Below are 10,000 nucleotides of genomic sequence, written 5' to 3' on the forward strand. Positions count from 1 at the left end.
GTGGATGTCTTATTCTCTTTCTGTAAAACATGACACAAGCATTTCCCTCGCTTCACATCCTCCTGCTACTCCTGTTTTTAGACCCATGTTGGAGTGGGTGAGAGGAGCAAGGGTGCTGAGAACTAGGAGTCAGCAAGTGAACTCTTTGTTCTGCTCCTTTGTAATGAAGCACTTTGCAGCATTAGGTGCATCATGTATATGCATAATAAATTTTCTTGCTAGTTACAACACAGGCGTGAGACATCAACAGAGAAATTATTAGTATCTTCCATCCATCAAATCCCTTATTATTATGATTTGCCATGAATACTAATACTGCTTTAGTCTATTTTCTATTTAAGGCTTTTGTACTAGTCACAGGGCATAGCAATATTGGTCAAATTTACATTCCCAGGTAAAACATATATATTTACTTTATTATATAAAAAGATCAAATGCAGCTTTCTAACCAGATATTATAATTGCAAAGAGGTACTGATATTTCACAGTGTATGGTGTGTAAATCTTTAACCTATGGTTGCAGTAACTTAATGAAGACATCTGAACTCTGAACTGATTTACTGACAAGTCAGTTTGATTGACACTATTGCATCCCCATATACTTTTTTTTTGTTGTCTTCCCTGTGTTTGCATAGTGACTAGCTCCTCTTTAGGACAAAAACAAAACAAAACAAAAAACAATACACTGAATCTGGTACTAAAATGCAAGTAATAACGTAAATTCAAATGTCATGAAGGTGTCACTTTTTTTAGTAACCATTTTGTTGGAAGTAAACTTTATATTTTATCAGTGTGTATACGTTAGTTCCATATATTTAAAATCATTATGGACCTAACATCATTTGCTGATTGTAAATAAACAATGCTGGTCTTTATTTAAAGTGCGTGACTCAGATTCCAGGCAGTTTATAGAATCTGATATTAGTCATAGTGTTTGCTTTCCCTGCAGACTTTGCACCTTCATCTGAAAAAGAGAAAACTAGAACAGTAAAAGTGTATATTTTTTTTTGTCTTTAGTAATTGATTTCCAGAATGTGTTCCTTGTATCCTATGAAATAATGTGAAAGTATATGGATCTAGTTTAAGTTCTTGTAGAGATAAATATAATTGATTTTGACAAATAGTCTCAGAGTATTTTGGCTCAACTTAATGGTGCAATCCACCTCTCCCTCTCCCTCTCCCTCTCCCTCTCCCTCTCCCTCTCTCTCTCTCTCTCTCTCTCTCTCTCTCTCTCTCTCCCTCTCTCCCTCACTCTCCCTCTCTCTCTCTCCCTCTCCCTCTCCCTCTCCTCTCTCTCTCTCTCTCTCCCTCTCTCTCCCTCTCTCCTCATCTCTCTCACCCCTCACTCTCTCCCCCCTCTCTCTCTCTTCCACTCTCCTTCCTCTCTCCCTCTCTCATCCTCAATCTCTCTTTCCCTCTCCTCTCCTCTCTCTCTCTCTCTCATCCTCCCTCCCTCCTCTCTCCCTCTCTCTTCTCTCTCTCTCTCTCTCTCTCTCCTCTCTCTCTCCCTCCCTCCCTCCCTCCCTCCCTCCTCTTCTCACTCTCTCTCTCCTCTCTCGTCCATCTCTCCTCTCCTCTCCTCCCTCCTCTCCCTCCCTCTCCTCCCATCTCTCTCTCTCTCACCTCTTCTCCCCCTCTCCTCTCTCTCTCTCTCTCCTCCTCTCATCTCTCCCTCCCTCCCTCCCCTCCCTCCCCTCTCTCTCCTCTCTATCTCCTCTCTCCCCCTCTCCCTCCCTACATCTCTCTCTCCTCCTCCTCTCTCTCTCCTACCTCTCTCTCTCATCCCTCTCTCTCACTCCCTTTCATCCTCTCCTCCCCTCTCTCCCTCCCCTCTCCTCCTCCTCCATCCCTCTCTCCTCCCCCTCCATCTCCCTCTCTCTCTCCCTCATCCTCCTCTCTCCCCCTCCACTCCCTCCCTCCCTCCCTCTCACCTCCCATCCCTCCATCATCTCCCTCTCCCTCTCTCTCCATCCCTCTCCTCTCTCTCTCTCTCTCAAGCTCTCCTCCTCTCTCTCTCTCCTCTCTCTCTCTCTCTCTCTCCTCTCTCGATCTCTCTCTCTCTCTCTCTCCTCCTCCACCCTCCTCTCCCTCTCTCTCCTCTCGCCCTCTCCCCTCTCCTCCTCTTCCTCCCCTCTCTCTCTCACCCTCTCTCTCTCCCTCTCTCCTCTCTCCACTCATCTCTCTCTCTCTACTCCCATCAACCTCCCTTCATCCTCTCTCTCTCTCTCCCTCAACTCTCCATCTCCTCCATCTCTCCCGCCCTTCTCATCCCTCTCTCTCTCTCATCCTCTCTCCTCCCCTCCCTCTCTCTCTCTCTCTCTCCATCTCTCACTCTCCTCTCCGCTCATCCCTCCTCTCCTCTCTCATCTCCTCTCTCTCTCTCTCTCCCTCCTCCTCTCCCTCTCTCTCCCCTCTCTCTCTCTCCTCTCCCTCTCCTCTCCCCTCTCCTCTCCTCTCTCTCCCTCTCCCTCTCCCTCTCCCCTCTCCTCCACTCTCCCTCTCTCCTCTCATCCTCTCCTCTCTCCTCCCTCTCTCCGCTCTCTCTCTCCCTTCTCTCTCCTCTCCCTCTCCTCTCTCTCTCTCCTCAACCTCTCTCATCTCTCTCTCTTCTCCCTTCTCTCTCTCCTCTCCCTCTCCTCTCCCTCCCTCCCCTCTCCTCTCCTCTCCACCCCTCATCTCTCTCTCTCTCTCTCTCCTCTCTCTCACCTCCTCTCCTCTCTCTCCCTCTCCTCCAACATCTCTCATCCTCTCTCTCTCTCATCTCTCTCTCTCTCTCCCTCTCTCTCTCCCCCTCTCCTCCTCTCCTCCCTCCTCTTCTCACTCTCCCTCCTCTCTCTCCTCCTCTCTCTCTCCTCTCTCTCACCTCTCCTCTCCATCCACCACTCATCTCTCTCCTCCTCATCCCGTCATCCCTCTCTCTCCCTCTCCTCCACTCTTCTCCCCCCTCTCTCTCATCTCCTCTCTCCCTCTCCTCTCTCCCTCCACCCTCTCTCCTCCTCTCCCTCTCTCTCTCTCTCTCTCTCTCCCTCTCCTCTCTCCTCTCTCTCTCTCTCTACTCTCCCCCCTCTCTCTCTCTCCTCCTCTCCCTCTCTCCCCCTCTCTCTCTCTCTCTCTCTCTCTCCCTCTCCTCTCTCTCTCCCATCTCCCTACCCTCTCCTCTCCTCCTCACTCTCCCCCTCTCTCTCCTCTCTCCTCTCCCTTCTCTCCTCTCCTCTCTCTCCTCTCCTCTCTCTCTCTCTTCTCTCTCTCTCCTCTCTCATCTCCTTCTCCTCTCTCTCTCCCCTCTCTCTATCCTCCCTCTCTCCCTCCTCTCTCCTCCATCCTCTCTCTCCCCTCTCTCCTCTCCTCTCTCTCTCTCTCTCTCTCTCCTCACTCTCTCTTCTCTCTCCCTCCCCCTCTTCACTCTCACTCTCTCTCCCTCCTCCTCATCTCTCTCTCCCTCTCATCCCTCCTCTCTCTCCATCTCTCTCTCCTCCCTCCTCTCATCTCTCCTCCTCTCCCTCTCTCTCTCCCCTCCTCCTCCTCTCTCCTCTCCTCTCCTATCTCTCTCCTCATCCTCCCCTCTCTCCCTCTCTCCTCTCTCTCCTCCCTCTCCTCTCATCTCCTCTCTCTCGCCATCCCTCTCTCCTCTTCCCTCTCCTCCCTCATCCTCTCTCCTCTCTCCTCTCTCCTCTCTCCCTCTCCCTCCTCTCTCCTCCTCTCGTCTCTCTTCTCCTCTCCCTCCTCCTCTCCCTCCCTCTCCTCCCCCCCCCCCCCTCTCCCTTCCCCCTCCCTCCCTCTCCCCCCTCTCCCCCTCTCCCTCCCCCTCTCCCCCCCTTATCCTCCCAAACCCCCCCCTCCTCTCACCCCTCCCTCCCCCTTTCCCCCTTTTTCCCTTTCTCTCTCCCCTTCTTTTCCTTCTCTTTTTTTTCTTGCCTCCTTTTTTCCTTCTTCTCTCCTTTTAAAAATTTTCCCTCCTCAACAAATCTCACTTTACTGGGGGGAAAAATTTCCCAAACCCCACTTTCTCTCCCTCAATTTCTTCTTCACCCAAACCTCCCTTTCTTCGTTCATTCAATTTTTTCTCCCCCCTCTCTTTTCCCCCCTCTTTTTTCACTTCCCCGGCTCTTTTTCTTTTATTTTTTTCTTTTTTTAATCTTTTCTAAAACCTTTTAAAAAAAAAAAATCAACACCGTCCCTCCTTAAAATTTTTCCTTTGTATTTTTTTTTTTTAATTTTTTCTTCCTTGGTGGGTTAAAAAAATCTTTTTTCCTTTTTTTTTTAAACTTTTTTTTTCTCCTTCTGTTTTTTCCCCCTTAATATCAAAATTTTTAGGCCTTCCCCCCTTTCTCGTTTTCAGGGAAAATAAACAAGCCTGACTTCTGTGTGAGAAAGAAATATCATTTTCCATCCATCAAATCCCTTATTACTAAAATGTTCTTCATTATTATAACTTTGGGAAGAAATATGTTATGACTGCTTCCTTTTATTCCCAAGTTTTCAATTAGACCTAGAGATTTTTTTTTCTATTCAGGCAATATTAATTAATGTTCTGTGTAAATATATACACTGATCCCTTATTTCAATGTGCTTACCAGACCACCATAATCTCACTCAGCAAGTCATATCCTGGATGAGATTTCTTTTCTTATAAGAATTACATAATTGACAATCAAAGTCACAGCATAAAAAAAAAATATATATATACATGTGATCAAATACCCAAGGTATATTAGGAAATAAATTAATACATTTTCTACTAGTCCATTCCCAAACTGAGAATAATGAAGTTAACCAGCTGTAAATGTGACCATTTGAAGAACATAAAGGGAGAAGGGGCTATATATAAGGAAATTCAAATCTATAGGTGATTAAAGAAAAAGGGGAAGGGGGGGGGGGGGGGGGGGGGGAGGGAGGGGGGGAGGGGGGAGGGAGGGAGGGAGGGGGAGGGGGGGAGGGAGGGAGGGGGGGAGGAGGGGGGGGAGGGAGGGGGGGAGGGGGGGAGGGGGGGATGGAGGGAGGAGGGAGGGAGGGAGGGAGGGATGGAGGGAGGGAGGGAGGAGATAAAAAATAGAGAGGGAGGGGGGATATAAAAAATATAGAAGAGAGGGGGGGAGATATATATATAGAGAGGGAGGGAGAGGGAGAGAGAGAGAGAGAGAAGAAGAGAGAGAAGAGTTAGTGAGTGAGTGAGTGAGTGAGTGAGGGGATGAGTGAGTGAGTGATGAGTGAGTGAGTGAGTGAGTGAGTGAGTGATTTAGATGAGATAGAGATAGAGATAGAGATAGAGAAAAGTTTAGAGATAGAGATAGAGATAGAGATAGAGATATAGATAGGAGGGAGGAGGGGGAAAGGGAGGGGGAAGGGGGAAGAAGGGGAGAGGAGAGGAGAGGAGAGGGAGAGGAAGGAGAGGGAGAGGGAGAGGGAGAGGGAGAGAGAGAGAGAGAGAGAGAGAGAAGGGGGGGGGGGGGAGAGAGGGGAGAGAGAGAGAGAGAGAGAGAGAGGAGAGATGAGAGTGAGTAGTGAGTGAGTGAGTGAGTGAGAGTAGTGAGTGGGGTAGGAATAGAAGATAGAGTAGAGATGAGTAGAGAAAGAGATAGAGTGAGGAGGAGGGAGGGGGGGGGAGAGGAGAGGGAGATGAGAGGGAGAGGGAGAGAGGAGAGGGAGAGGAGGAGGAAAAAAAGAGGGGGGGGGGGGGGAAGAGAGTAGGGAGAAGGAAGGAAGGAAGGAAGGAGGAGGGAGGGAGGGGGAGGTTGGATACAGGATGCCGGTGCGTTCAGTCTTGGTTTCTCTGTTTTGTATTCTGCCTTCGCCTTTCTTCTTCCGTTCTGCCTTTCTCCTTTCCTCCTTCCTTCCTTTCTTTCTTTCTTTTTTGTCTTTCCTTTTCTTTTTTTCCTTCCTCCTTCCTTCCTTCCTTCCTCTTCCTCCTTCCCCCTCCTCCTCCCTCCGTCCTCTTTCTTTATTTGCTTTTCTTTCTTCTTTTTTCTTTCTTCTCCTTTCCTTCCTCCTTCCTTCCTCCTTCCTTCCCCGGCCTTCCGTCCTTCCTTCCCTTCCTCTCTTCCCTCTCTCCCTCTCTCCCCTCTCCCTCTCCCCTCTCTCCCTCTCTCCCTTTTCTCCCCTCTCCCTCTCTCCCCTACCCTCCCCCTCCCTCCCTCCCTCCCTCCCTCCCTCCTCCTCTCCCTCCCTCCCTCCTCCCTCCCTCCCTCCCTCCCTCCCTCCCGCCGCCCCCGTCCCTCCCCCCCCCCGCCCCCCCCCCATCCCCACCCTCAAAAATCCCCGCCCCCCCCCCACCCCCAAACTTACAAGGGCCCCCCACCACCAACTCAACCAATATACAAAACCCCAACCCAACCCTCACGTACCCCCCGGCCACGCCCCCGGTGGGCCCCCGCCCCACATAAACTACCACCGCCTCCCCATTAACCAAGCTAGCCCAAATTTTCACTCACGCCTCAAACTGTATACAGAACAATTACGCAAACCCACCATTCTCCCGTTCCGACAATAGACACAAAACCATGAGCCAACCGAAACGGGGTAAACATAAACCCCCAAACCACAATTAGATGTCAGCTCTCTACAGCACCACCTTTCCATTGGCCCAGAATATTAAGATACTCCAGGAACCCAATAATGTGTTTCATTCCAATGTTTATGTAGAAAAAAAAAAACCAAATTTTTACAAAAAACAACTAAGGCGCCACCCCCCCAAAGATGAATACACAGAACAGCAAAATATAAACTGTATCCTAGTCCACATTCTACTCCATGTGCTATAAGCCTTCGATAAAAAGAAAAAGAAAAAGGCAAAGAATCATCTGCAAATTCTTGATAACCAAGCTACAAATTTATGTTTTCTTTTCTGACCTTTAAAATAAGACCTGGGTACAGATTAATAATTACAAAATTTATGTTACACCTCTATTTGGGGTCTTACTCTCACTCTCACAAAATATTCACATCACAAAAATAATTCAACTCTGTGAGCAACAGTAAATATTTCACTTTACAGTTAACTGCCACGTATCAATATAAATATATATATTTATATATACTTGTGTTGGAAAAATATATATTTCTAATTTTCATATGTGCTTATTTGTGACTGAGAGATTTAATACATATGTTCAAAGCAGTCTGCCAGTTGCAATTTTTATATTTCTGCACTAGATGAAATACTGAAAAGCAGAAATTTTGCAACAAATTTTCTATAATACAGAGACTAGTCCAATCAACACAAAATGCCTCACCAGCTCTTAAACCTAAAGTTCACAACCACAGAAATTATTTGCCTTACAAATAAATGATAAATAAAATAATAAAAGTCCCATGGGTGCAAGTTGGATTTGTGGAATGTTATCTCAAATGGAATGTATTTTCAGTTGTTTCTCTGTTTGGTAAGTGTTATTTGCTTTTAATAATCAAGCGTGTGGCTTCAATGCCAATAATCAATGGACATGGTGGACTATACAATAGCCAAAACTGTTCCCATATATAGAGTCTCTACATAGAAATCACAAAATATGTAAACTGGTGTGTATCCAAGCAAAGAGAGGCACTCTTTAAGGCTGATTCATTCTCTTCAATGATGCAAGAATGAGATCTACAGATGGCCTATCGCTTGGCACTTTACTATGATATATAAATTCAAGTTTTGCATGTTTGTCCACGATGAAGTCCCCGCCCATTTGGTGTGGGTCATCCTCAATGTCTGCATATGCCTTTGGTAGTGGTGTCCCCTTGGCCATCTGAGCACCATAAAAACCTAGGGCTGTTGAGTTCCAGACAGACACAATGGACCTGTTTGAAGAAAACATAAGCTATCATACATATATATGAATATTGCTATATTTGTCATCATTACATGGACATAACTATAGAGTACACAAAGTAATTTGATTACTATCTAGTTTTAATCATGAAAATTTTATCTGGCCGAAATATCTGGCAAACAAACTATTACAGGTAACAACAATCTGTGCTTTATTCACTAAATTTTAAAAATTCTAAATGATAACAGAATGAAATCCTTGTTAATAATAATAATAATAATAATAATAATAATAATAATGATAATGATAATGATAATGATAATGATAATGATAATGATAATGATAATGATAATGATAATGATAATGATAATGATAATGATAATGATAATGATAATGATAATAATAATAATAATAATTATCTGAATCTTCAAATATTATGCAAAATTAGTCCACAATATTTTACTCTGACTGCAAAATCAGTGAACATGCTAATTCCTTCAGATATATTCATTATTCTCTAGCAGTCCTTACCACACTAGATTTTCCCCCCTCTCCTAGCACAGAGTGGCCTCAGTACATTACCTTTTCAACCCAAGTTTCTGGTAAATGGAAAGAGTTGGTTCAGTGAAGTAAGGGAAAGGACAGTGAGTTTCCTCCAGCCATCTCCTTGCACCTGACATCTCCCCAAATGTTAATACCACCACATTGCAACCAGCAGCAGTGAGTTCACCCTGTTTGGTGAAAAATAGAGATAACATCAAATTAGACCTAGGCTGTATACCTAGTTATTGTATACCTTGTGCGTCTTTATACATTTTAAAAATTACACTAAAACAATAGGTGGCAATAAAAAAATCAGTAATAACGCTGGCATGGTATCAACAGATGAATTAAATTTATATATATATATATACATATATATATATATATATATATATATATATATATATATATATATATATATATATAAAAAATTAAAAATTCAGAATAAAGAGGTCACTCACATGTCTCTCTGCCAGCTGGGCCACGTGGATGCGTCATGGAAGTCAGGCAAAGTGCCTATTTAGCACAAGTAGAGTCCTCTCCTGGGGTAGCATTGGGAGGAGGTCATGTAATGTGACTTCCGCCCCAAGCTTGTCATGCAATGAATCAGGCACTCGATGGAGAATTACATCTCTGGGAGCTGCATCACCGACCTCTGGCTTTATAATGGATTTTCTCTCACCTTCCCTGGCTTCCAGTTGCCTAAGGAAGTTGGCCCATTCATCCTGCAGAGGATTTTGAGGATGATGATAGCTGGATGTGTTAGTGAAGGTAATGGTTCCGGAAGTATTATAATAAGTTGCTTTAATAGGAGAAAGGTCTATGCACTCCTTAAATTGTTACATTAACATGATTTTATAGATCATTATGAAAAATCATCCTATGAATTACTTTTATACACTGTAGTTCAAGAATATACTTAAAAATTCAGTTTATTAATAGACTTTTACACTCTTTTGCGACACATTGTTTTAATGTTATGAATACAAACAAAAATTCACCAGAACCCATACCTCAACCTCCATAAGGCACTCTGCGGTCTTCTTAACATCTCTGCTGCTCTTACTGATGAAGTGGTTCAGAGCCTCTCTGTCTGCTAATCCACTCCTGAAAATAATACACAAATAAATCCAGTGATTACTCTTCTATCTAACTGAGCTACTAAATAAAAATATGGGTTATGACAATACAGCAGGAAGTAAGCCATGGAAATCTTGCACTTTCTTTTCCATCTTTTTGTCTATTTTCATTAATCCTTATTGGCCTCTATATGACTTCCCCTTCCCTCCCTCTACTTCATCTTCTCTCCCTGAATCTTTTCTAATGCCTTTTACTTGCAATCTTCTACTCTCATCTCCTCTTTCTCTCCTGTCTGCCTGTTTTCCTGCATTCACATTTTCTTTCCATTCCACCTCCCTTTCTATTAGCAAACGTAAATATTTCTAAAGAACATGAATTCATGTCAAACTCACATAAAGAGAATGCGATTGCTTCTGACAACTCAAATGGTGTGCAGACACATACCTTTTAAATAACTGTTGATAGACTCCAAGACCTTGACACAGGATTCCAATACCTTTGCTAACAAAGTTTCCATCAAGCTCTGCAAATGAAAAAAATGATATTCTTAATGCTCCTACACATAACACAACTAAGCATAAGACGTAGACATAAGAAATAGAAATAGACAACAGCATGGACTCCAC

The 10,000-nt window shown here is 44.4% G+C and overlaps 2 protein-coding genes across 2 annotated transcripts in view; both read right to left on the reverse strand.

Annotated features, from left to right (window-relative positions):
• Window positions 1–6,674: 6,674 nt before the first annotated feature.
• The window catches only part of LOC125047501, a 4,547-nt gene continuing 1,221 nt past the window's right edge, over window positions 6,675–10,000 (reverse strand). The window contains exons 1-5 of the mRNA XM_047645740.1: window positions 9,819–10,000; window positions 9,308–9,401; window positions 8,756–9,019; window positions 8,334–8,482; window positions 6,675–7,779 (exon numbers count right to left, since the gene is read on the reverse strand). The exon at window positions 9,819–10,000 is cut by the window's right edge and continues 1,221 nt beyond it. Of these exons, the coding sequence (XP_047501696.1) occupies window positions 8,798–9,019; window positions 9,308–9,401; window positions 9,819–9,991 (489 nt within the window). The 5' untranslated portion in view covers window positions 9,992–10,000 and the 3' untranslated portion in view covers window positions 6,675–7,779; window positions 8,334–8,482; window positions 8,756–8,797. The remainder of the gene's footprint in view (window positions 7,780–8,333; window positions 8,483–8,755; window positions 9,020–9,307; window positions 9,402–9,818) is intronic.
• Window positions 7,542–8,431, reverse strand: LOC125047568. Its single transcript, XM_047645845.1, has 2 exons — window positions 8,334–8,431; window positions 7,542–7,779 (listed from the first exon to the last, which is right to left on the reverse strand). Exons 1-2 carry the CDS (start codon window positions 8,429–8,431, stop codon window positions 7,542–7,544), a joined length of 336 nt encoding a protein of 111 aa, XP_047501801.1.

This window comes from Penaeus chinensis, chromosome 41 (assembly GCF_019202785.1).
Source record: "Penaeus chinensis breed Huanghai No. 1 chromosome 41, ASM1920278v2, whole genome shotgun sequence".
NCBI lineage: Eukaryota > Metazoa > Arthropoda > Malacostraca > Decapoda > Penaeidae > Penaeus > Penaeus chinensis.